Source organism: Sitophilus oryzae, unplaced genomic scaffold (genome assembly GCF_002938485.1).
Source record: "Sitophilus oryzae breed Bouriz unplaced genomic scaffold, Soryzae_2.0 scaffold_806_pilon_pilon, whole genome shotgun sequence".
Lineage (NCBI taxonomy): Eukaryota > Metazoa > Arthropoda > Insecta > Coleoptera > Curculionidae > Sitophilus > Sitophilus oryzae.
In genome coordinates this window covers 1,047,606-1,073,844 of record NW_022147424.1, presented here as the reverse complement: position 1 = coordinate 1,073,844, position 26,239 = coordinate 1,047,606, and the positions used below count along the sequence as shown (strand labels likewise).

Below are 26,239 nucleotides of genomic sequence, written 5' to 3'. Positions count from 1 at the left end.
AGCAACTGCTAAATTTCTTGAAATCCTTGCGAAAATAGTACGATGAGGCTGTGTCCTTTCAGGACACAATGTTCTATAACTTGCGCATGCTATATCGGAATTTCTATTATTTTTGAAGTAACTATCATACATATCCCTCTCTAACGGGAATCATCACCTTGTCGCTGGTGAGAGGGCTCAGTAACCTTATATCCAGGGAGCGATGCCGGCGGTAGCGTAGCTACCGGTAGGGCCACCCATGCCGGTAAGGTCTCGAAGAGATTAAGGTGAAGCTAAGAAGATTCCCACGCAGCGTCTCTCCCAGAATGGGCGACTGCACTCACAAAACACATACACAAGAAGAAGTGCGAGCGCCTTGCTAAATATTGGAAAGTGAAAATGACGTTTAAATTTGACACTGTTGACAAGTCTACTGCTACTAGCGCCGCCAATTTCGCTTGTAGGAACTACGGACTAAATTGTCACGCATGGCGGGAAGTTTAAAAAAATAAAAAAAATTATTTCTTCATTTATTTTTAATTATGACATACACAAAAACACAAAAACTACACCATTTTTTTAAAAATATGTTTAATATCAATATCAAATATACAACAGAAATTAATTTCACCACAATAAATTAATAAAATTAAAAGAATAATGTTACAAGTAGATCAAGAGACAAAATTAATTATAACAAAACTGAAAAAAATGGCGTCATAGATGGCTTAGAAATAAAAGATATATCATAATTTTGAAAGTAAAATTATATGGGAAATGTCTTCGATCATCATTTTTAAGCCAACTGGACGATTATTTCAAACATACAAGCTGAGTTCGTTCATAGTGCTCTGAGAAATCTAGATAAACAAAGAATAATAAATTAAAAGTATTCCAGGGGAAAAGAGAGGAAAAACCTGTATCGTCTCTGATATCTGTCAGGGTATTGTTGAAAGTGTCATCTTTTTGCTCGAAGTTTTCAGGTCGATCAAAAAGATGACATTTACAACAATACTTTGCTGTAACTTTCACAAATATCAGAGAGAGTACATACAGGTATTGCCTCTCTTTTCCTCTGGGATGCTTTATATCTGTTGTTCTTTGTTTATCTATATTTCTCAGAGCATAATGCCGAACACGACTACAGTATATAATAATTTCAATATCCGAAGTGGAAAGAAAAAAGATCACCTTTCTGTTTTGTACTATGGTCCCTTTCTTCCGATGGCTCATCTCGTTGATATTTAGGAAGGATAAATAGGAAGGAAAATATAAAATTCAATTTGATTTGATGATCCTTTTCTGTCACCTAAAATCAGGAGAACGACAATGAGCATGTTAAGATGAAAAAAAAAATTATCAACACTTACCTACACGTTAGTCCGAGGAGTTTTATTAAAAACCTATATTTGCCTAAATAATTTATGTATTAAATTTGCAAAGCAAAATGCAGCGTGTAAACCCTTGGTGTAAACAAAAGAAATAAAATGGCGACAAGTCAACGTCAACGACCCGACAAGGAGAAAAGTGGTGTTCGAATAACAAATTATGTGTCATCAAAAATTGTTTTTGTCTCCTTTCAACGCACACTTTAAAAAGAAAAAGAGATGAACTGGAATACTGAAAGAACGTCAAGGCTTTATCTGTCACTCTTGTCAATAATTTATTGGTAAGGAAGATTCCTAGAAAATCGCTTGTAGTCAAGTTTTCAACTATTGCCAGTTCTCCCATAAGAAGTGTCATCCACCTGGCTGCACTGGTGAACGGCAGCAGTTTCACCAAAATCGGGCTATAGCGCGAGAAGAATGACTTTGAAGCGGTACAGTGCCGAACACGGAAGAGCGCGGCTGTATCAGCGAAAACGGTCTTCCCACTGCGGTACAGAAAAGGAACGGAACCCTTACTGTAAATCATTTTCCAAAAATCTTAATGGTAGACAAAAACGATAGAATGGCCCTCAGTCCGGGGCACCCCTCAAGTGGGGAGAGGGTGCGAAGAATCCCCCCGTTGCCTATTATTAAGAATCAGGGAAACACAGAGAAAATCAAGATATATGACAATATAGAACGCATAGTAACTTGTTTATGCCTGGAAAATTGCACACTGAGGCTGAAATGAACAGGATGAATATTGATATACTGGGACTGAGTGAGGTTAGATGGCCTGGTTCTGGCAGGCAAAGAACAAGTAATGGATATATTTATCATTCAGGCGGCACTGACCCAGAGCATCGATACGGAACAGCCATACTAGTTTCAGATAGAGTGGCACAGTCAGTCATAGACTTCGTCCCTTTGGGCGATAGAGTGGCTCTATTAAAACTACAAACAACTCATAGAGATTTAAATATAATTCAAGTTTATGCCCCAACAACAACAAATGACAAACCAGATCAAGAAATCGAAGAATTCTATAACAAAATAGATGAAGTAATGCGGCTCACAACGAAGGGAGAGATAACGATGATAATTAGAGACTTCAATGCCAAAATTGGCCGTGGTGTTGAGGGGGATAGCATAGGGGCATACGGTCTGGGCGAAAGGAACGGTAGGGGAGATAGACTTGTGCAATTCTGTGTAGAGAATAACCTCTTAATCGCTAACACCTTTTTTAAACAGCACCCCAGAAGACTGTACACCTGGAGGTCACCTCAGATAGGGAGAAAAAATTGTCAGGAATCAGATTGATTTCATTTTGCTCGGCCTAAGCTTCAAAAGGTATATGAAGTCAACAAGAACCTACCCTGGAGCAGACATCGGCAGTGACTACAACCCTGTCGTGCTGGACTTTAGGCTCAAGAGATTCTTCAGAGTTAAAAGAGAAAACGGCAAAGAAAATAGACATCGCACTATTGAACAACCATGAGAAAAAGAAAGAGATCAGTTCTAAGACCGAAAAAGAACTAGAAATGGTAGAGGTACCTGTACGGGAAGAGGATGTCGAAAAGACATGGAATGATTTAAGAACTAGAATAACAAATATCCAGGAAAAAGATATTGGATTCACGGCAACCAACAAAAAGCAGGAATGGATGACACAGGAAATACTAACCTCATGGATGACAGACGGAAGCAGAAGGCAAACCCGATAGAATATAAACGTTTAAATGGGATCATTAGGAAAAAGTGCCGGTAAGAGAAAGAGATCTGGATGTCAACAAAATGTCAAGAAATAGAGCACCTACAAGCAAAGTATGACACCTTCAATGTTTATAAAAAAGTGAAAGAATTTACAAACAGACACAGAAAACACCAAGAAACAATCCTAAGAAACGATAACAACGAGATAATTCTAGGAGTAAAGGCTAAGCTTGTGAGATGGAAAGAATATATCGAAACACTTTTAATGATGACAGACCCTGTTCCCCACCACCGATAGATCACATACTGAATGAAAAGGCTCCAGCAATAACCAAAGACGAAGTTGTTCATGCAATAAAAGCGCAGAAAAGCGGAACAGCTACCGGTCCCGATAAAATAAACGTTGAAATACCTAAAATCCTTGCAGATAACGAAAGCAGAAATCTAGATTTGGTAACAGCATTATTTAACAAATTATATAGCTCAAGCAAAACACCGTCAGATTGGCTTAAATCAACATTCGTAACTCTGCCAAAGAAACCCAACGCCTCACAATGTGATGACTATCGGATGATAAGTCTTATGTCCCACGTCCTCAAAACCTTTCTTAGAATCATCCACACTCGAATCTACAAGAAGTGCGAAAATCAGATGGACAACACCCAGTTTGGCTTCGGAAACGGACTCGGAACGCGTGAAGCACTCTTCTCCCTAAATGTAATGACACAGAGGTGTAGAGACATGAATGTGAATGTATTTGCATGCTTCAAATCATGAAAATAGGGCAAAAAGTAAAAAAAAACACTTTAAGTACTTATAAATAAATGTTGCCGGTGTAAACCTAGCCAACTGGTCCAGACGCCACCGGCTTCTTTTACATCTTGGCGATTGTTTCGTCAAAGAAATATTGATAACTTCCTGATAAAAATTATGAGATTTTATAATATATACTGTTTAAGTCAGAGGTCCCAGACTCATTCATTTACAACCTACCGAGTGTTGTTCGAGGTTTCTTAAAATTATAACCAATCGTATATTTTTCGTTTAAATCAAACAACTGTTGATTAACATGTCGGACGTTGACGGCGATATTAACAGGTCGAGGGAACACGTTTACGGGGGTAGAAAACACTCGAACTTGTCGAATTTGGAAAGAAATTGCAACGAGATGTTCGCGAAAGGGCCGGCTTTGACCAAAGACTTTTTCGAGAAAATCCAAAACGACGTGGTGCCTCCCAAAACTGATTTGTTCGGGTACACTATGAATACCAGGAGATTTATTTGTAAGTTGCCAACTGCTAATAATGCTAATTGATTTTTTTATAATTTTATTAAATAAACCTCTTTAACGAAAGAATTGTTGACATTGACAGTTGTCATTTGTCATTGTAATTCATTAGTAAATCAAAGGTAAATTGTATATTCTGCTATTTTATGGATGTCGAAATCTTTTATGACTCGTTGGACAAACTTTAACTTGTGTTATAACACAAAAATTTAACTTAAGTAGCAAATTCTTATTTCTTTATTGGAGTATCTATAAAAAAAGGTCGTCTAACAACAAAAACGTTTGTTTGAAAATTTTTTTTATTTTTTTACATAATATACAAGGTGTCCCAGAAATAAGTGCAAGTATTTTACTGGTAGTATAGTTCAACCCCAGAACCACACTATGTGGAATTCTTTGAAAAATTTTTTTGGAATTTTTTCAGTTTTTAGTTAAAAAACATAATTTCTTGATAATATGGCAACCAACATAGGTAGTAGATTAAATTTATAAGAAAAAAAAATCCAGTGGTTCTTAAAATTTGAGCAAAAAATCATTTTTTTGAAAATTTTCAAAGTAAAAAAACCGTTATTTTGGATTTATTTGAAAAACGATAAAGAAAAAATAAGTTTCTTTTATCGAGATCTACCACCCTTTAAAATACTTGCACTTATTTCTGGGACACCCTGTACAGGGTAGGTCAAATTCGACGCTTTTAAATGGAAACACCCATTTCTATAGGAGATAGACAAAAACTAATATCGGTGTCTGGAGCTCAATTTTTGTCAAAATCATGATGGTGAAAACCGCATATCGATATCTGTTACCGTTTCGGAGTTACGGGGTGTTTGAAAATATGCATTTGTAACAAATCGCTGTAACTTTTTTGCTATGGAAAATTTTGTATTTTTATGAAAACATTTCCAAAACACCTTTTTACTTAGAATTTAATGGTTTAAGTATAATTTTTTTAAAATTAATAATTTAAGAATTATCAACAGAAAATTTGATTTTTTATACGGACACCCTGTATATTTTTAATTTATTGAAAAGAATTTAAAATTACCTTTCCAGAAATATAACACACTTGATATTTTGCTCGATTCCTCTTCCAGATATAGAGTATATAAAAATTCGCCCGCTTTAAATAAGTAGGCTTTGAACGGCACCAGCTGTAATAACAAATTCTAGCTGTGAGCATCAATTAAAACGAAAATAATATTTGAGAGATACAGAATTTTATAACAATTTAAAATATATTTAACCAACATCAACACATTTAAACTATATCTAATAACAATAAAAATAAATAGCAAACCAAGATATGAGATTTTGCTACAGGTGTTCGACATATCGACCGTCTTCTGTTATGGACAGACGGGGCAGTTTTTGAGCATTTCTCGCGGAATTCATCTCAGTGGGTGTGAAAGATACCCTCTCATAACTGCTAAGTATTTTTAATTAACACCGATATTAGTTTTCGTCTATCTCCTATGGAAAAGGGTGTTTCCATTTAAAAGCGTCGAATATGATCCACCCTGTACTATATAGGGAGTAGATTAAATTTACAAGAAAGAATACCCGAAAAGGATCCAATAATCCTCAAAATTTAAGAAAAAAATATTTTTTTTTTGAAATTTTCAAAGTAAAATAACACGGTAATTTTGGACTTATATGAAAAACGGTAAAGAGAAAATATATTCCTTTTATCGAGATCTACCAGCCCTGGAAATATTTGCACTTATTTAAAACTCACTCTGTATAATTTCACAAATTTTCTATATTTTAATGTAGAAAAAATGTAGAAATTTTCTTTTTTAAAAATTTGGAATTGTTTCAATTAAAAACAATTTTTTTCATGTGGCAACATAGGGAGTAGATTAAATTTGCAAGAAAGAAAACCAGAAAAAAATCCAGTGGTTCTCAAAATTTAAGAAAAAAAATTTAGTAGTCCAAAATATCCAAGTTATTTAACTTAAAAAATTTCCAAAAAAAAATGATTTTTTTTCTTAAATTTTGGGAATCACTGGATCTCTTCCGGTTTTTTTTTCTTGTAAATTTAATCTACTACCTATGTTGCCATGTTATCAAAAAATTATGTTTTTTTTACTAAAAAGTAGAAAAAAATCAAAAAATTCCAAATTAAAAAAAATCGTAAGTTTTTGTTGTTAGATAGCGGCAATTTTTTGGCGATTCTTAATAGTTTGTTGTGTGTAGTGAACTTTGTATACATTTTCTTAAATGGTGATTTGTTCAGCAAGTGTCAAAGCTGCAACGACAAGAAACAGCACCACGATGCACCTTTTTAGCGTTTTTTTCATTGAATTCGATAATTATTTTTCTGATACTATATGTACAGAGTACAGAGTGTCCCATTTTATATCGTGGCAACTACAACAATGTCGAACACGTGGAAAATGCTTTAATAATGCAAGCTAATAATGCCAGCTTTTAGATATTTGCAAACCCCATCCATTTATAATAAATTCCGTTATAAAAAATAGAAAAATATATTTAGAGATTCAGTGGTGACAGTTCAAAAGTAAAATACCTATATCAATCCCAAAATAAATTTAATTTTTTTAAAAAATAAAAATAAATTTAAAAAATTTTGAAAATAAATTTAATTTAATTTAAAAATTAAAAAAAAAATAAAAAAAATAAAAATAAAAAATAAAAAAAATAAAAAAATAAAAAATAAAAAAAATATATTACCAGGATCTTTAAAGCCAGAAATTGGGCAATCGAAGATCAAAATGGAACTTTAAGAACCAAAAAAGAAGACATTATTGAGGTGTGGAGATCATATTGCTAAGATTTATACAAAGACAGTGAAGAATATAACTATGTCGACCACCACGAAAATTCAGAGAAAGAACCGGACATCCTTAAAAGTGAAGTTGAATTGGCCATAAACAAATTAAAATACCATAAAGCACCAGGTCCAGACCTAATGACAGCAGAAATAATAAAAGCCGTTAAAGAACCTAGATTAGAAATGCTTCATCTGATCTGTAATAAAATATGGCACACAGGAGAATGGCCCGACGACTGGACACACTCCACCATTGTCACTCTCCACAAGAAAGGGAGCATACATAAGTGCAGCAACTATCGTACAATTTCCCTCATCTCACATGCCAGTAAAGTAATGTTGCAAATTAAAATGAAAGACTGAAAGCTTTTCTAGAAAGAGAAATTCCAGCAGAACAAGCAGGTTTCACCAAGGGCAGAGGCACTCAAGAACATCTTCTGAATATGCGCCAAATCATAGAGAAAGCAAGGGAATTCAACATCTCTCTTTATATTTGTTTCGTAGACTATAAAAAAGCTTTCGATAAAGTCAGATGGCATCACCTGTGGAAAATCTTAAAGGAAGTGGGGGTACCGCAACACCTTATTTCACTTATCATTCAGTTGTATCAGCACACTACAGGATCAGTTAGAATACTGGATTCAGCTTCAAAGGAATTTTCCCTCGAACAAGGAGTCAGACAGGGGTGTATATTGTCTCCTCAACTATTTAACGTATACGGAGAATACATAATGAGAAGGTCGCTAGAAACATGGAAAGGAGGCATTTCAATAAATGGCCAAAAAATAAATAATCTACGCTTTGCAGATGATACAGCACTACTCGCTAACAGTCAAGAAGAGTTAATCAATTTAGTAAATAGGATAGAAAACGAAAGCAATCGGCTCGGTCTGGAACTAAATGCGCAAAAAAACAAAATTATCATAGTTGATAGGCACCATAACAATCATCCAAATATAAGTCATATCGACCGCTTTGAAGTCGTTAAGTCATACGTATACCTGGGATCACTATTGACAAATACAGGCACATCGGAAGAAGAGGTGAAGCGTAGGTGCAACATGGCAAAGGTAGCTGTTGGGAGACTGACCAAGATCTGGAAAGACCGCCAGATTTCAAGAGCCACCAAAAACCGGCTAGTCAACTGTTTGGTACTCCCAATATTGACGGAACGTAAGAAGATCGATGCTACCGAGATGTATTGTTATAGACATATGCTCCATATCCCATGGACTGAACGCCGTACAAACGTTTCCATTATAAATGAACTTAATATTACTAACACAGGCTTTCCTGTAAAATCCGACTAAAACAACTAAAATATTTTGGACATATAATGAGGAAAAGTCCGGACAATATGGAAAGACTCATAATTCAAGGCAGGGTGGAGGGACGTAGACCACGTGGCCGCTCTCTAACTCGATGGATAGACCAGATCACGACTAGCTGTAGCAAGCCAATGCACGATGTCATCGAGACGACAAAAGACAGAGGCGCATGGAGAAAAATCATCCATGATGTTACGCTGACTACTACACTCCCTAATGGGGGTCAGGACTGAAAAGAGAGATAGCAAGACAGATCATACGATTTATAAATATACCGTGTTATTAGAAAAAAACAGACTACACCACTGTATTCTACGTAAAAAGTTCTACAAGAATCAGTTTTTACCTTCTCGATATCATCCACAATAACGGAGATACGTGGGCTGTCCCAAATTGCAAAATTTTCGAAAATACCCTGTAGCTCAGCAACTAGAGGGCTATGAACATTTTGTTTACAGCATCTTTCGTTTGACAAAAAAGACATTTTCGTTTGACAAAAAATACATTCTCCTATCTTTACTAATAACGGAGATACCATATGATTTCAACCAAAATGGAACACCCTGTACTTAGTATGTGCTATAAGTATAGTCTCTAAAATGAATAACTTTGAATTTGACCGTTATTTTTTACCAACATGGCAAATATAAAAGCCCTCTATCTAAAGTTACCCAGTTACTGATATTCTTTAAAATGAGTGCCTGAACGAATCAGATAGGTAACTCTTTTTACTTTCGTGAAATAGAAAAGGAAAATAATAAAACAAGTGACAGTTCTTCCTCTTCTTGCAAAAATCAACGCGCGATATGTCATAATTGACAAAAGTAAAATGTCATCAGCCTTTGACATTTCTAAATATCAGACCAATGCCGTCTCTAATAGAACAGCCTCGGAGCGAGATTTATGATGTCACGCTAGTTAGATTCCACGGATTAATAAATATGTTGTAGAATACACGGAAAACATAATTCTTCCTCGTATTTTTGGTTTGTATTTTAAAAATAATATAGTTTACATGAGTTATACATAATATACAGTTAATAAATACAATATAAATACAATATAAACCTATTTATAGTAATAAATACTTTGGCAAATAAACTATGAACCATACAAATGCATCAAATGTTTTACAATATACAACTAATGAATAGGTACATAAAATAATGGGTAAAATGTAAAATATATTTTAAATTTTGGGGTTTGAAAATCGATCTAATTTAACAAAAAACATTCAATATCTACTAATAGTGATGTATTATTATTTGCATTCACAAAATTTATTTGTATATTTTGCAAGCATCAATGTTCGAAAAATTATATTTGCAAATAATACAATATCATAGAAAAAAAGGCGTTAGCGATGGCTATGAAATAAAGACCGCTGTCATTTTATATGTAAAATTATTCTAAAATTTTTGATTTTCTTGGGATTTAGGTTCGGGAAAAACGCCGATTAAGTTTTCATTTGGTTTTTCATTATTTTTTTTTTTTGGTTAAAAAAACGTTATAGCTAACGTTTATAGCCTTCATCAGTGTTGTGTCATATGAAAAAAATAGTGTCGAATATAATCCAAAAAAATACATATACGAGGAATAATTATGTTATCCATGTATTCTACAACATAATTAATCCGTAGTATCTAACCTAGCGTGACGTCAGAAATCTCACTCCGAGGCTGTTCTATTACAGACGGCATTGCATCAGCATGGCCGCAAGTTGCTAACCTCATAAAATTAACACTAGAAAAGCCCGCGGGAACTGTCAAATTCAAAATTATTCGTTTCACAGACTATAGATACTAGTTTTGTACCTTTTGTTCACGTTTTAATACGTTTTTTTCAATTAGTTACTATGATACCCCCTAAATAAGCAGCATACACCATAGGCGTAGTCAAAACATTTACCAAAAATATAAATATCTCTTCCAGCAGCTAAGTTAAGAAAAATATGTGGCACGCCACTGTTTGGAGTTATGGTAACATCTGGTCTCGGGTGTTATTGGTCCATGTATTCTTTAGTCATTATTTGACACTACTTTCTACTGTATATCCATTTTAATAAAAATCAGAAAATTTATCTGTGAAAAAGAAAGTTACTTGTGATTTCCCCTGTATAGAAGTCATCCAATCTTCACCACATATTCCAAAAATAACCATCATTATTTCTAAGATTTCCCTATCAATCCAATCAATTGTTATTTATTTCTTGTAGCTTACACGACTTCCTTATCATCGGCAATGTTGAAACTTCTAGTGGCGTGATTTTCTCTGTTTATATATTATCTTTTTATTCAATAAAAGTTATTATTAATTTCGGCTTTTCGCAGATTGTTTCAAACAAACACGTCTTCGCATACAGAAAAAAAAAGAATTAAGATTAAAAGAAAATAATAATAATAAATAGTAAATAAGATATTAACGGGTTAAGCATACTTAGTTGTTAATGAATAAGAAAAAGGGTATTATAACATTACGATTTTTAATTAGGACTCAGAACGCGTCTAGACCGAAGAGGTTATCTCTTATCTGGGAAAGGTTACAGGCGATGAATATAATACACTATGGATATACAGGGTCGCTTTTATGTATGGAAACGGTCTATTATTAGGTAAAATATAGGAGGTACAGCAAAAAGTTAAATATAAAAGTTATAGGGTTTATAAAGATCTATTAGTGGGTAATAAATTTAAGTATATAGGATCGGCCATAAAGCCGTGGCACATCAAAGTTTCATTTTTTTAATTGGAACCCCCTGTATATTATTGCGTATTTCAATTCTTTCTTCAGTTCTAAGCAAAAATCGAAATACACACAATGTACCTCATACCAACCGTTTCCGAGTTATTGACTTTTGAAAATATCACTTAAACAATTTGATTTAATTAATTTCGATATGTCCAGTTTCATTTAACGATGCCATTTTGCCGAATCTGTGATACTTAATATATATAAATGAAAGTATAGCAAGTCTGGAAATTACAAAATTTTCGTTTAACATTTCAATTCTTCAATTTATGTACAGGGTGTCCTACTAAGAATAGCTCTCGGCTGTATCTTGGAAAGTATTAGCCGTAGGGCCTACGGAAAAAAAATTATAACTAAAGGGGCTATGATAAATTGCTGGAAATTATTTTCAAGTTTGTAAAACAGCCGCTAGAGGGCGCAACTGCTATGGAAAATAAGAAAATAGAATTTTTACAGAATTTTGCCTAGATAATGGGTACTATAAATAATAGCTTCATAATCTTCATATCATCATAGAATGGGCATAATCAAGAGGGTTACTGATACCGTGTTGTAAAAATAAGGTAATTAAAGGCATATTTTTTTGTATTTATTATAATTTTGTCGTATCGTATTTCATTTTTTTGAAAAAACGCGCAATGTTTGTTAAATAATAAAAAAGCGCCCCCTAGCGTCTACGTTCAAAACCTTATTATTATTTTTTATGGTATAATATAGAGTAAGAAACGCTCTTTTAAACGAGCCCCCGTTTATTCGATTCTGATCATCCAGTCCGGAGTTATTAACATTAAAATAAAGATAGATCTAACCTTCCCCCACCACTTTATTTTAGCAGATAGGGGAAAATGGTTCTTACAAAAAAATCCAAAATTTACTGAAGATTATGAAGCTATTATTTATAGTACCCATTATCTGGGCAAAATTCCGTAAAAAATCTATTTTCTTATTTTCCATAGCAGTTGCGCCCCCTAGCGGCCGTTTTACAAACTTGAAAATAATTTCCAGCAATTTCTCATAGCCTCTTTAGTTATAAATATTTTTTTTCCGTAATCCCTACGGCTAATACTGTCCGAGATACAGCCGAGAGCTATTCTTAATAGGACACCCTGTACATTGTGTATTACGATTATTGTTTAAAGTTGAAGGAATTGAAATATGCAATAATATACAGGCCGTTTTATTTAAAAAAAAATAAAGTTTGATATAACACAACTTTATGACCGACCCTGTATAATTAAATTTACTAGTAACTAATAGGAATTTAAAACCCCATTACAACAGTATCACAGCTTCGGCAGAATCGCATCATTAAATCAAACCACACATCGAAATTAATTAAATCGAATTGTTTAAGTGATATTTTCAAAAGTCAATAACTCGGAAACGGTTGCTTTGAGGTACAGCTGGTTCCAATAAAATTGAATACGATTTGAAACATTTATTATTTCGGGCAGTATATTCTATGATACCAGTCCCCCATTTCTCTACTCATGTCATGCTGACGTTTTGAAAACTTTATTTGCCACTTTGTCAAAAGCAAAGTTGTTTTATACAATGTCACAATAACTTTAACGTGTCAAAATACTTGACACATATATACACTGCCCAAATATTCGAAAAAAATGTGTAGAGTCGTATTCATTTTTTTTTGGAACCAGCTATACATCGTAAGTTTTTCGATTTTTGCTTAGAATTGAAGGAAGAATTGAAATATGTAATAATATACAGGGAGTTCTATTTGTATTATAGCTGTATTATTTGAACTACATATAAAATGTTAGATAACACACCAAAAAAATTTAGAACAGATAACTCCAATAAGTCCAAACATATTAAAATAAATCACACTTTTAATCATTGGAAAAATAAATTATTCTTATTTGAATTAAATTTTGCATTGTATTGACGTCAAACCATTATAACTTTTTGATAAACAGTGGCAAATTTTAAAAATCTGAAAAACATTTTTCAAAATTCTTGGAATTAACCTATATATAGATGTTGTCTATGATTGACGTATCATTTTGAAGCATATGCAATTATATATATATATATATATATATATATATATATATATATATATATATATATATATATATATATATATATATATATATATAAAGCGGGGGTCCTACAGCTTCTGCCGCATCCCGCATTTCGACCTCCATATTGTTCGATTTTGCCATTCTTCCTGGTTAATAGCTCTATCTCTCATGTACTGGTCTATTCCATCTAACCACGTAGTGGTAGGTCTTCCTCTTTTCCTGCTGCTTTGTGGACGATACTCCATTGCTCTTTTTGGTCATCTTTCCCCTCCCATTCTTTTTACGTGCCCATACCATAGTAGCTGTCTCGATTCGATGTGGCCGGTGCTGGTATATATTCGTCTTTTTCTTTGCCTGATCTCCTCATTTCTAATGTGTTCCATCCTTGATATTTGACATGCTCTTCTGAAAAAGGCCATCTCCACTGACTCGACGATCCTTCTTTCTTTTGATGTAAATTGCCAGCATTCGGCACCGCATGTTAAAATTGGCTCCACGATTGCTTTGTAAATCCTTAGCTTTGTTTGGATGGATGTTTTATTTGACCACAGGAGACGGTTTAAAAGATCGATTACTTTCTTCCCTTGTTGAACTCTGCTATGTATATCTTTCTTGGAGTTCCAATCTTCAGATATAATACTTCCTAAATATTTATATTCGCTACACCTTTTAAATTCATGTATGTGTAGTTCAGAATATTCAGTTTGTTCTTCTCCTACTTTCAGGTATTCGGTTTTTGTGAGGTTGATATTGAGTCCCCATCTATCGTATTCTTCCTCAAGTTTCCTGAATATATAGTCGGCATCCTCCTCACAACCTGCAATGATAATTTGGTCGTCTGCAAAAAACAAGGTCGATAGAGAGTGGTTGTCAATCTCTATTCCCATAGCTCTATTCTTCTTTCTCCAGTTTTTCAATGCCTCTTGGATATATATTTTAAATAAGGTAGGTGATAAACTGCACCCCTATCTGACTCCTTTTGATGTCAGGAAGGATTCCGATAGGAACTTCCCCTGTCTGATCATATTTTTTGGATTTTTGTACATATTCCAGATTGCATTGATATATGTTTTACTCACATTTGTCTCAACCAAGATTTCAAATAATTTCTTCAAAGGCACCGTGTCATAGGCTTGTCCAAATTTCGAGCTCTCCTTTTTTCAATTATTTGTTGTAACACAAATATGTTGTCAGTACAAGAACACCCAGTGCGGAAACCACCTTGTTCTTCTATTTCTTCGAAGCTTTCTTCTCCTTTTTCTCTTATCCTGCCATACAACCTTCCCATTGAGCTTGTCAAACTAATGCCTCTGTAGTTGCTACATCTTTTTTTGTCTCATTTCTTAAAAATAGAGCTGATGTACGCCAGATTCCAGTCTTCAGGAATGTTGTCTTTTTTTATCAGGCATCTGTTGAAGATATCAGCTTGAGCATAACAATTATTTCTACATTGCAAAAATCCTTTAAATAAAAACAAAGGAAAAAAACATTATGACCCTCCATTTTTGTCAGTTTTTTTTGGCGTTTTATTTGACACATTTGACACTTGAATTGATGGGCTTTTTCCTGTTACAATTTGTTCTACAATTGATATCTCCATTGGTAGTTAAAGGATATATCTTATTAATTAATCACTGTAATTTAAAAAAAAAGGTCTACAGACATAACTAGTTACTTGACAAGATCATAGAACCTTGAAAAATTATTATTGTTTATAGTTGTAAGTAATAACAATTAGCGAAGATCAAAAACAAAATTACTTAATGCTGTGCAATTAAGATACGCAATATGTACACTATGTATATTATTTTTTTAAATATTGTACTTAGGTCATCTTAAAATGTTATAAATGTTAAATTAGTTTATTTATGTTTTAATATAAGCTTGTTTAATTCTAAAATAAACTTTTCAACAACATAATTATCCAAACCAAACCAAACATGAAAATTTATTTATTATAATATGTTATGAGTACCTTTTCATTTCCACAGTTGTGTACTTTTTTTCGGTGCACCATTTTTCATATTTGAGTATGAAAATGTATGAAAAATATTCATACTTCTGTTTCGATCTTGCTGGAAGCAATCCAAAAATGGCTCTGTATGCCTCTTCTTCAATGTCAGAGGGAATACTTTCCGAATCGCTCATTTTTTAAACTAGTGACATCAATATTATTTACTGTCATATTGACATTGCCATGCATGGTGTTATTTGAACAAAGGTATTAAGGTAATTGATTTTTAGGATAGGTATATAGTTCAGTACAATAATTTTTAAAATTCATTATGTGTTTTTATAGTTAAACGTAGATAAAAGCTATTACCTCACACCTATCATATCTCGTCATTGTCTGATTTCCCTCTCCCTAGTGTGTAAATAAAAATTTAAAAAAATCAATAATGATTTATGTATACAAAGTGTCTTAAAACCGAAGGATTTATATTTAAAGAAATATTTTCTACATCTCAATGATAATCTTTATTTTTCTTGCAGTACTCACAGGGTTAATAATCCTGTTCACGTTCAGCACAATCGGAACCATCACCATGTGGTTCACGGAGGTCTACAAGAAGCAAATCAACTCTTTGCTAGTGATCACAGATGAAGCCCCTACCTACGAAATGTGGAGATCGCCGACAGTTAAACCTTACATCAAGATTTACATCTTCAATTATACGAACGTTGAGAGATACGAAATGAGGAAAGACAAGAAGCTTCACGTTGAGGAAATTGGGCCTTACGTTTACTATGAAAAACTAGAGAGAGTTAATGTTAGGTTTAACAAAGTCGATGGAACAGTATCCTATCAAGAAAAACGAACTTATATGTAAGTAATAGACCTAGGCCCCTTAAAATTTTGATCTATTTTAAAGTTTAATATATTGTGTTCTAGTGGACCGATTTTGATGATTTTTTAAGTAATTTGTAGCTAAAATATTTGACTTTTTAGTATGTCTTTCTAAATTAAAAATGAAAGTTCCGGTCTGTCAAATATACGAGGAAAAACAAAACGTTAGTATTTTGATGAAAGTTTGAAACACCCTGTAGAAAATGTTAAGACAGCTAGGAATTTAAAAACAATTTTGTCATCTAGGTACATCCTTCCTGGATAGTTTGTTTTTTGGTTCATCCCAATAGCTTTATTTTTGTTGGAGATATTCGTTTTTGAAGATGACACTAATATTTTTTTTGTAATTTTAACATTAAATCTATGCATTTGCTTTTTGGTCCTAGTCAACAGACCTAGCAATTTGTGGTCCCGAAACAGGCTTTCTTCACATAAGCTTTACTTCGTTTAATCTTCTTCTCACAGTCCGTTCACTTACATGAGGTGTTCAGAAGTGAACTGGATCAAGTCCTAGAAGATAATTATTATAGAGAAAATGAGAGTTTAAGTTTTTTAATGTTCCTTAATTAAAATAAAGCCAGCTGGAGAATAAAACTTGACACAATGCTTTATTATATTTTAAATTGTATAACTGCAAACTAAAGTCACTCAAAATACAACTGTGTTCATTTTTAAGAATGATTTGGACTTGGACCATTTTATCTCAGAAAATATTTGAAATTTTAGATATAAATTAGTTCATCGATACATCTTCTTCGTCGTTAAGGGATTTGTTGACTTCACATTGTCTATTAATAGTGTCTTCTTCGATTTTTATAAAAATTACTAGTGTGTACCAGCGACTTCGTTCGCGTCGAATTAATCATTTGTAATGGTGATGATAAAGCAAAGCAAGAATTTCCATTAACATACAAACTGGATAAAATTTTCTCACATTTATGTCAGCATGAGAAAAAAGCAATATGGCGATATTATTTTATAACTTGGTAATATTTGAGGGGTAGTTTCATCTCGTTGGAATTTGACTTTCGAAAAATCCAAAAATAAGCTTTTTACGTCAAGCAGTTTAAGCAGAATCGTGGTTAAAAAATTACCCAACTTTTTTTAACACCCTGTATGATTTTTTAAAAAATTTTAAAATATGTAAAAAAACCAAATAAATTATGCTTGTCCAAGCGTTTTCCCGAAATACTAACCGTTTTTTACGTAACAAATATTGTAATATTTGAGAGGCGTTTTCACCCTCTTGGAATTTGAGATTCGAGAAACCTCTCCTTATCAAACCTCTACACCCCACAGTCAATCCGTTTGCCAAAAATCAGCTTTCAACGTAAAGCAGTTTAAGCAGAATAGTGATTACTCAATGGTCATATTTTATGAAACACCCTGTATAAATTTGTAAAAAATCTTAAAATATGTAAAATAACAAAATAAAATATACGTGTTTAAGAGTTTTTCCGAAAAACTCACCGGTTTTTAAATAAAAATTATTTTAATATTTGAGGGATAGTTTCACCCCCTTAGAATTCCAGTTTGGAAAAATCCCTTCTTAATGAACCTCTACACCCTAAAGTCAATCTGTTTTCCAAACATCAGCTTTTTACGTCAAGCGCTTTAAGCAGGATAGTGATTAGTCGATGACCAGATTTTTCGAAACACCCTGTATACATTTTTAAAAAGTCTTAAAATATGTAAAAAAACAAAATAAAATATACGTGTTTAAGCGTTTTTTCGGAAACTTGACCTTTTTTTAAATAAAAAATATTGCAGTATTTGAGGGGTGGTTTCACCCTCTTGGAACTGGAATTTCGAAAACTCCCTTCTTATCGAACCTCTACACCCTAGAATCAACCTGTATGCCAAAATTGAGCTTCTTACGTTGAGTGGTTTGAGCAGGATCGTGATTAATCAGTATTTCAGTCACTTAAGGATTTTATATATTAGTATAGATTTTTGATAGATATAAGGCAATTTTAACAATTCCTATGGAAAAAACAATATTTTATAAACTTATAAAGGTAAATCTGACTACTCCACGTGTACGTTTCTTAGATGCAAGTCATTATAAATTTGAATATAATATAATAATATTAAAATAAATTTTAAAATCTATATATTTTTACAGTTTCAGTCCAGAGCTATCCAACGGAACCAAACACGACCTTGTAATGGTACCGAACATTCCAGTACTGGCGGGAGTGTCCATAGCGAAACACTACAACTTTTTCCTGAGAGTCAGTTTCTCAGGTTTTCTCTCTACACTATCTGTCGGTGCGTTCATTCCTTTGACTGTCGACCAGTTTGTGAATGGCTACGAAGACAACTTCTATGATTGGGCCAAAAGTTACCTGAAATTCCACGACATGAGAGTGTTTGAGCATTTCGGTAAGTCTAATTGAACCTTAGATCCTAAAGGCTTGGTGCTTGGTGCATTTCAGTTGATTTTAAAAATTCCAACCGCAGCGTGCGGTGCGGCAGAAATTAGAAGTTTTCGCTCTGTATGTCACGCAGTTTCGATGTTGATCGCATTGAAATAATATTAAAATCGTGGCTTTGTCATAATATTTAAGTATTTTAGTTTTTAATAGTGCAGATATAGAAAATATAAAACACTCAGGTATGAGATTTGTGTGATGTAACGCTGTTTCGGGTAGTAAAAATTAAGTGAAAAAGAACCCGAACTGGGCGTCGCTTTGTGTTGTGACAATTTCAAATGTTAATAAATTTGTCGAAAAAAAGGTTAACACGTAAAGGAGCGCGTAGTCATGTGCATAGATAAATGAAACAAGTTTAGATTGGAAAGTGCCCATAAGGACAATGTAAACACTATTTGGCGCTATCCTTGCAACGGTCGCGACCCAAAACTTTTGAAAATTTCGGAGCGGTTCGGCTTTTTCCGGAATTATATCGCCCAAATATTGTTTATTCAAATTTATTATTATTTTCGTTTAATTTTATAAATAAAATACAGTGTGTTGCATACAAGAAACTTTATTTTATATAAGGACGCATGTATGAAATACCTATGAAACATTGGAAACCGACGTTATGCCACGATCCACGATGGTTTTTGCAGTTCACAGTTCACAGCACAGCTTTTTAAGTTTTTAACAGGGGTCGGAAAGGGAAATAGCAAAAGCGGTTCCACCATTTCCACGGAAATTTCAAATAAAATAGTTCCAGCCTCAGGTGCTAGGTGGTGGTGCAATTATTTTTTAGGTTAAGAAATTGCTACTAGTTATTGCCAGATGGCGTTCAATCAGATTTTTTTTTGTAGTTTCCGTAGTTTCCAACGGCCATTGTCATACTATTGTCAAATACTCAAAAAATATTGTCGTTGTCATAGCGCCAATCATAATATCAAAAATGATTATCAAAACGTTTTTCAAACTATAATTTGTTATTTGTGTTTTTATCTTTGAATAAGAAGACTAAGGAAGGAGCATAATATGCTATCCATGTATTCATGCATGGTGGGCGGAAAAAGCATCATAAAAGCACTCTAGGGTGGGGATCCTTGACAGTTCTGTTTGACGATTCATTTGACACATTTGAATTTGATTTGAAATTTTGTGGATTTGTCAGTCTTTACGGAGCTTATTTTATGTTATTTATTATTTATTCTACTACTGATAGTTGTATAAAGATAGTAAATCTAGATGGAAATTGTGGCAGCACTTAAATTAATAGTGACACTATCGCGATTTATCGAAAAAGACTCTAAAATAGTTGGTTGTGTAGCGTGCGGTAGATCTCGGCAAAAATCGAGTGAAATAATGGAACAAGTTTTCGCTAGTAAGTGACTATATAATATACATACGTGTAGTAAACCGATCATTTATGAAATTCACTTAAATTAACTAAATTATATATTTTTCTTGCATTTTAGCTTTTATTTATTACTCGTCAAAGAATTTAGTTACGTTAATTTGACTTACCTGCTTCAGTAGCGTATCGGATGTTTGTGGTAATAAATACTTATTATAACTTATCTATTTTTATTAGAATTATATATTTTTATAACAATTTTAATAACTACCAACATTTATTCACAACGTAAAATAAAACAACAAATTATTGAGTCTACCCCACGTCTACCCGACATCATAGTTTTACATTTTTTAAATAAAATTAGAACGACACTGATAAACCGGAATTTAAGTCGGCCATATTTGAGGCCCATCGCGGTGTACCTAAGATTTTTGATATGCTCCTTCCTTAGTCTTCTTATTCAAAGGTTTTTATTAGACAATTCCTTTTGTTTGTGGCCCTAAAAATATAATGTAAGTCTTTTATTTTTGCCATCATTTAAGTACCTATTTATATTTACTCCATTTACAAAACTTTGGGCGTATTACGTTGGTCTTGTTTTATTATAATAAACGATGTTTAAATATTTGACTTATAAATAAAAACTTGAAATAATAAATAATATTTACACATGTTTGGCTTTAATTTTATTTAATAGTTGGATAAATTACACTGTTACAAGTATCACAACGATACTTGTTATTATAATAGTATAGTTGAATTTGTGTAAAAAATAAGATTTAATAATCAAATTTAATTATATATATATTTTAGAGTAAAATTCAATAAATACGCTCATTTAAAAAGCCCGCGCTTCGATCCATTTAAAACAAGCCCTATTCAATAGATGGCGCCACTTCTGTAGGACCATTTTTCAGTAAGGCAGAGTCCATTCTTTTTCTAGCTAGGTATATTCTTTGGTTTTTAATGCCACTTTTTCACAATTGTCACCGGTTGGAGTAAATAAAACTTGAATTAAACTCACAAGATAGCAATTATTACTTTGAAAATGGACGCTATATAAACACTTTTCGGAATTTCTTTAATGAGAGCGGTTTGGATTTTGAAAGATTATTATGATTTTTGAAGATTCTGACTTTGACAAGAGAAAATTATTTCTGTTTTTGTTTGCCGTTGTTCTTAGCAACCGCTATAGCAGCGCCAGATCGCGTATAACGGTCGCGACCCAAAATAATTTCGCGACCTAAAATTTTTACGGGCTTTCCAATCTAAACTTGTTGCATTTATCTATGGTCATGTGGTTGTTGGGTGCAATAACATTCACAGACACTTGACACTTCAGTGACACTTGTTTAGGCACTACTGCCTTAAAGTAAAAAATGAAACGTTAGAAACAATGCTAATATTTATTTATTATAAATCTTAAAGGTACCATTCTTTGTTCTTAGTAGAGACTACGTTTAACCCAGCGCCTTCGCCTTTCTGCTGTAAATATTTTTTATGTTTATATTTGATTTCAAAGGATTTAGTTTTAAAGTTACACTGATATATTAGTATATCAGTTACTTTAATAAAACATAAGAATATATATATTTTACAGTTTATTAAATATTAATTTTGACTACAAGGTAGAAAGTAAATCACAATATTTGATAAAACTTATAAGTATACTATTTTTACAGTTTTTTAACTGTACACTATTATTAGTACATTATTATTTAGTACACTATTTTTACAGAATAATAAAACTATTTCTGACTATGATATTTAAAATTTAGATAGATAGAATATTAAAAAACATACCGGTATTTGCAGACGCAGGCCCAAATTCAATAAAAACCAAAATTTTTCCTGCGAAAATCGGGCTTTTTTCACAGAAAAGGTATTTTTTGATTTATTAACAATCATTGTCAAGTTGACAATATACAGGGTGTTTACTAATTAGTCTAAAAAATTGTGGTGTGATTTCTCATGTGTTCTTAAAACAATTTTTATATAACCATTGGGTCTAAAGTACTTCTTTTCTGATCTACAGTTGCCGAGAAAAAAATAAATATACTTATTAAGAGTCCGCCTTAAGCCGTTTTCTAACGATTTTTTATTTTTTAGATTAATTAGGAAACACCCTGTATATGCATATCACAGGCAACCAAATAAACTATTAACCTCTAAAAATTATTTTTCCTACCACTAACGACATACCGTGTTTTTAGTGAGTACTAAATTATTTTATCACAATTTCACCATATAAGTTTCCAGGCAATGATGTATACCTAGCTAGAAAAAGAATGGACTCTGCCATACTGAAAAATGGTCCTACAGAAGTGGCGCCATCTGTTGAGTAGGGCTTGTTTTAAATGGATCGAAGCGTGGGCTTTTTAAATGAGCGTATTTATTGAATTTTACCCTAAAATAATTAAATTTGATTATTAAATCTTATTTTTTACACAAATTCAACAATACTAATAACAAGTATCGTTGTTATGTGTAAAAAATAAGATTTAACAGTATAATTTATACAATTATTAAATAAAATTAAAGCCAAACATGTGAAATATTATTTATTATTTAAAGTTTTTATTTATAAGTCAAATATTTAAACAACATTTATTATAATAAAACAAGACCAACGTAATACGCCCAAAGTTTTGTAAATGGAGTAAATATAAATAGGTACTTAAATGATGGCAAAAATAAAAGACTTACATTACATTTTTAGGACCACAAACAAAAGGAATTGTCTAATTAAAACACATACACAACACATATAACAAATTATAGTTTGAAAAACGTTTTGATAATCATTTATTTGATAATATTATGATTGGCGTATGACAACGACAATATTTTTTGAGAATTTGACAATAATATGACAATGGCCGTTGGAAACTATGGAAACTACAAAAAAATTCTGATTTAACGCCATCTGCCAATAACTAGTAGCAACTTCTTAACCTAAAAATTAATTGCACTACCACCTAGTGGCTAGGGCTGGAACTATTTTATTTCAGATTTCCGTGGAAACGGTGGAACCGCTTTTTCTATTTCACTTTCCCGCCCCGATTAAGACAACTCTATTCTCTCATGGTGCAGAGAGAGAGAGAGAGAGAGAGAGAGAGAGAGAGAGCATCGAAAATTTACACTACCGTGTTGACGGCTTTAAGGTGGTGGATAACTTCAGGAAATAAGCTAGCTATACCTTTTCTCTGAAGTTCTCAACATGTTTTTCTTTGACCCAGGTTTGAAAGTTGTTGTAGGTGGTCTAGATCACTTAAGCAAAAAAGGTTACAAGACAACGTTTATTCGACGTCGCAGAAGCTTCTACTTTGCTGTAGTACTAGTCCAACGTCGGCACAACGTTATAAAAACGTTTAAATTTATTTTAATACCCAAGGTAGGGAGCTAACTATTTTTTGTAACTAATCCTACGTTGTGTTTAGTAAACATGTGGTCGCAAGTCGTGAAAATGCTACTTGGGTATACATATATTATTATTTGAATATGACGATTGTTTACGATATTCTCCGATGGTGGCAGCACCGGCGGAGAATGCATCAAGCCACAGACTATTAAGTTTCAAAAAAAAATCATAAAATTTATCGAATTATCCTATTAGGATATGTTTTATTTGATAAAACTACTTATTCTATCTTTCCAGGATTGCTTGTTTGGAAGGCAGGTCTTCAGCCTGACGTCATAACGGTCAACACGGGCCTGCACGACATCAGCAGGCGAGGTCAAGTTGAAAAGTTCAACGGACAAACCCAAATCGATCTGTGGGGATCTGATTCCTGCAACAGCGTTCAAGCATCCGACGGTATTATTTACCCTTTAACTGCTCTGAGGGAGAAGAGGGACCTGACCTTTTATATGCCACACATGTGCAGGAAATTGTCGTTGAAGTTTGAGAAAACCAGTAGTATTTTGGATAGCATCCCGGTTCACAGGTGAGTCCTTTATAAGTTTTACAATTTCGAAAAGAACACTTTAAAGTCTATTAAACTGTACTGTTCGGGTCGGTCTCAGGGGTCGGGTAAAGCGGGTGTGTGGCCGAAGGAAATATAGGTTTGTTCTAACCCGCCGCAGAACCGTGACAGAACGATTATGCTCGTGCGCAGTAATTCAAATGTGTTCCAACCAAGATTTGACGGTTATCGGACGATCCTATTTGCGTACCAACCTACCTTGGGATCCACAAAACACATACACAAGAAGAAGTGCGAGCGCCTTGCTAAATATTGGAAAGTGAAATTGACGTTTAAATTTGACACTGTTGACAAGTCTACCGCTACTAGCGTCCCCAATTTCGCTTGTAGGAACTACGGACTAAATTGTCACTCATGGCGGGAAGTTTCAAAAAATAAAAAATTTTATTTCTTCATTTATTTTTAATTATGACATACACAAAAACACAAACAATACACCATTTTTTATAAATATGTTTAATATCAATATCAAATATACAACAGAAATTAATTTCACCACAATAAATTCATAAAATTAAAAGAATAATGTTACAAGTAGATCAAGAGACAAAATTAATTATAACAAAACTGAGAAAAAGGGCGTCATAGATGGCTTAGAAATAAAAGATATATCATAATTTTCAAAGTAAAATTATATGGGAAATGTCTTCGATCATCATTTTTAAGCCAACTGGACGATTATTTCAAACATACAAGCTGAGTTCATTCATAGTGCTCTGAGAAATCTAGATAAACAAAGAATAATAAATTAAAAGTATTCCAGGCGAAAAGAGAGGAAAAACATGTATCGTCTCTGATATCTGTCAGGGTATTGTTGAAAGTGTCATCTTTTTGCTCGAAGTTTTCAGGTCGATCAAAAAGATGACATTTACAACAATACTTTGCTGTAACTTTCACAAATATCAGAGAGAGTACATACAGGTATTGCCTCTCTTTTCCTCTGGGATGCTTTATATCTGTTGTTCTTTGTTTATCTATATTTCTCAGAGCATAATGCCGAACACGACTACAGTATATAATAATTTCAATATCCGAAGTGGAAAGAAAAAAGATCACCTTTCTGTTTTGTACTATGGTCCCTTTCTTCCGATGGCTCATCTCGTTGATATTTAGGAAGGATAAATAGGAAGGAAAATATAAAATTCAATTTGATTTGATGATCCTTTTCTGTCACCTAAAATCAGGAGAACGACAATGAGCATGTTAAGATGAAAAAAAAATTATCAACACTTACCTACACGTTAGTCCGAGGAGTTTTATTAAAAACCTATATATTTGCCTAAATAATTTATGTATTAAATTTGCAAAGCAAAATGCAGCGTGTAAACAAAAGAAATAATATGGCGACAAGTCAACGTCAACGACCCGACAAGGAGAAAAGTGGTGTTCGAATAACAAATTATGGGTCACCAAAAATTGTTTTTGTCTCCTTTCAACGCGCACTTTAGAAAGAAAAAGAGATGAACCGGAATACTGAAAGATCGTCAAGGTATTATCTGTCACTCTTGTCAATAATTTATCGGTAAGGAAGATTCCTAGAAAATCGCTTGTAGTCAAGTTTTCAACCATTGCCAGTTCTCCCATAAGAAGTGTCATCCACCTGTTGGGATCGTTTAGTTACGATTTCAGAACGGTAATTTCGGTACAGGGTCCAAATTGAGAACTGTTTGGGTTGACTTGCGCATTAAAGCATATTGGCAGGGATTATCGATTTTTAACAGCTGATTCTGGTCCGGCGTCCGGCTGATGCTTCTGTCTTGGTTACTGTTATGACTGTTCTGCGGCGGGTTGAAACAAACCTATTATTTCAGAAATTTGCCTAAGGTTTAGCCCGATCCTGTCATGTTAAGACACACCCAAAATTGCAAACATACGTACTTTGATTAAGGTTTGATTAAGGTTTGCAGAGCTTAAGCATTTGCCATAAAATAGCGAGCAATTTGTTACAAAACCATATAAATTATATATCACTGTAATCACAAAACTTCAATCTATTTCCATATCGTAACGGAATTTTAAATTATGTCTTTATTTTTGAGAAAATTTAGTCCAAACATAAGGAATATTTTATTGATGTTTAACCGTCAAAATTTTAAAAATAAAGAAGTTGTCTAAAAATATGCTACAATAAGGATATAGTATAATCCTTTATCTTTAATTTCCTTCTTCATTTGTGTAAAAATACCTAGCCAGTTTTACACAAAACGTAAAAATGCCGAACGGTTATTTTGCTACTTTTTCGGTCTAGTGAAATGGACTCTTATTAATTTAATATCATATATAACAAGAAAAAAAAACGGCGTCAAAGACGGCTGGGGAATATCATTCAATGATAATTTTGGCGAGGTCAAGCTTTAAATTCTAAATTTTTC

General features: G+C 33.1%; 2 protein-coding genes across 3 annotated transcripts in view; both read left to right on the top strand.

The window, feature by feature from the left end:
- The first annotated feature begins 3,296 nt into the window (after positions 1 to 3,296).
- LOC115888677 lies at positions 3,297 to 3,836 on the top strand. Its single transcript, XM_030908457.1, has one exon. It carries the CDS (start codon positions 3,297 to 3,299, stop codon positions 3,834 to 3,836), a length of 540 nt encoding a protein of 179 aa, XP_030764317.1.
- Positions 3,837 to 4,027: 191 nt separating this feature from the next.
- The window catches only part of LOC115888660 (scavenger receptor class B member 1-like), a 31,603-nt gene continuing 9,391 nt past the window's right edge, over positions 4,028 to 26,239 (top strand). For both annotated transcript variants that reach the window (XM_030908439.1, XM_030908440.1), the window contains exons 1-4: positions 4,028 to 4,342; positions 15,756 to 16,089; positions 18,236 to 18,495; positions 23,540 to 23,828. In XM_030908439.1, coding sequence (XP_030764299.1) covers positions 4,129 to 4,342; positions 15,756 to 16,089; positions 18,236 to 18,495; positions 23,540 to 23,828 — 1,097 coding nt within the window. In that variant the 5' untranslated portion in view covers positions 4,028 to 4,128. The remainder of the gene's footprint in view (positions 4,343 to 15,755; positions 16,090 to 18,235; positions 18,496 to 23,539; positions 23,829 to 26,239) is intronic.

Bases quoted from the DNA above. Each gene is read 5' to 3' on its own strand.
- LOC115888677 (XM_030908457.1), top strand. From the start codon at position 3,297: ATGGAAAGAATATATCGAAACACTTTTAATGATGACAGACCCTGTTCC.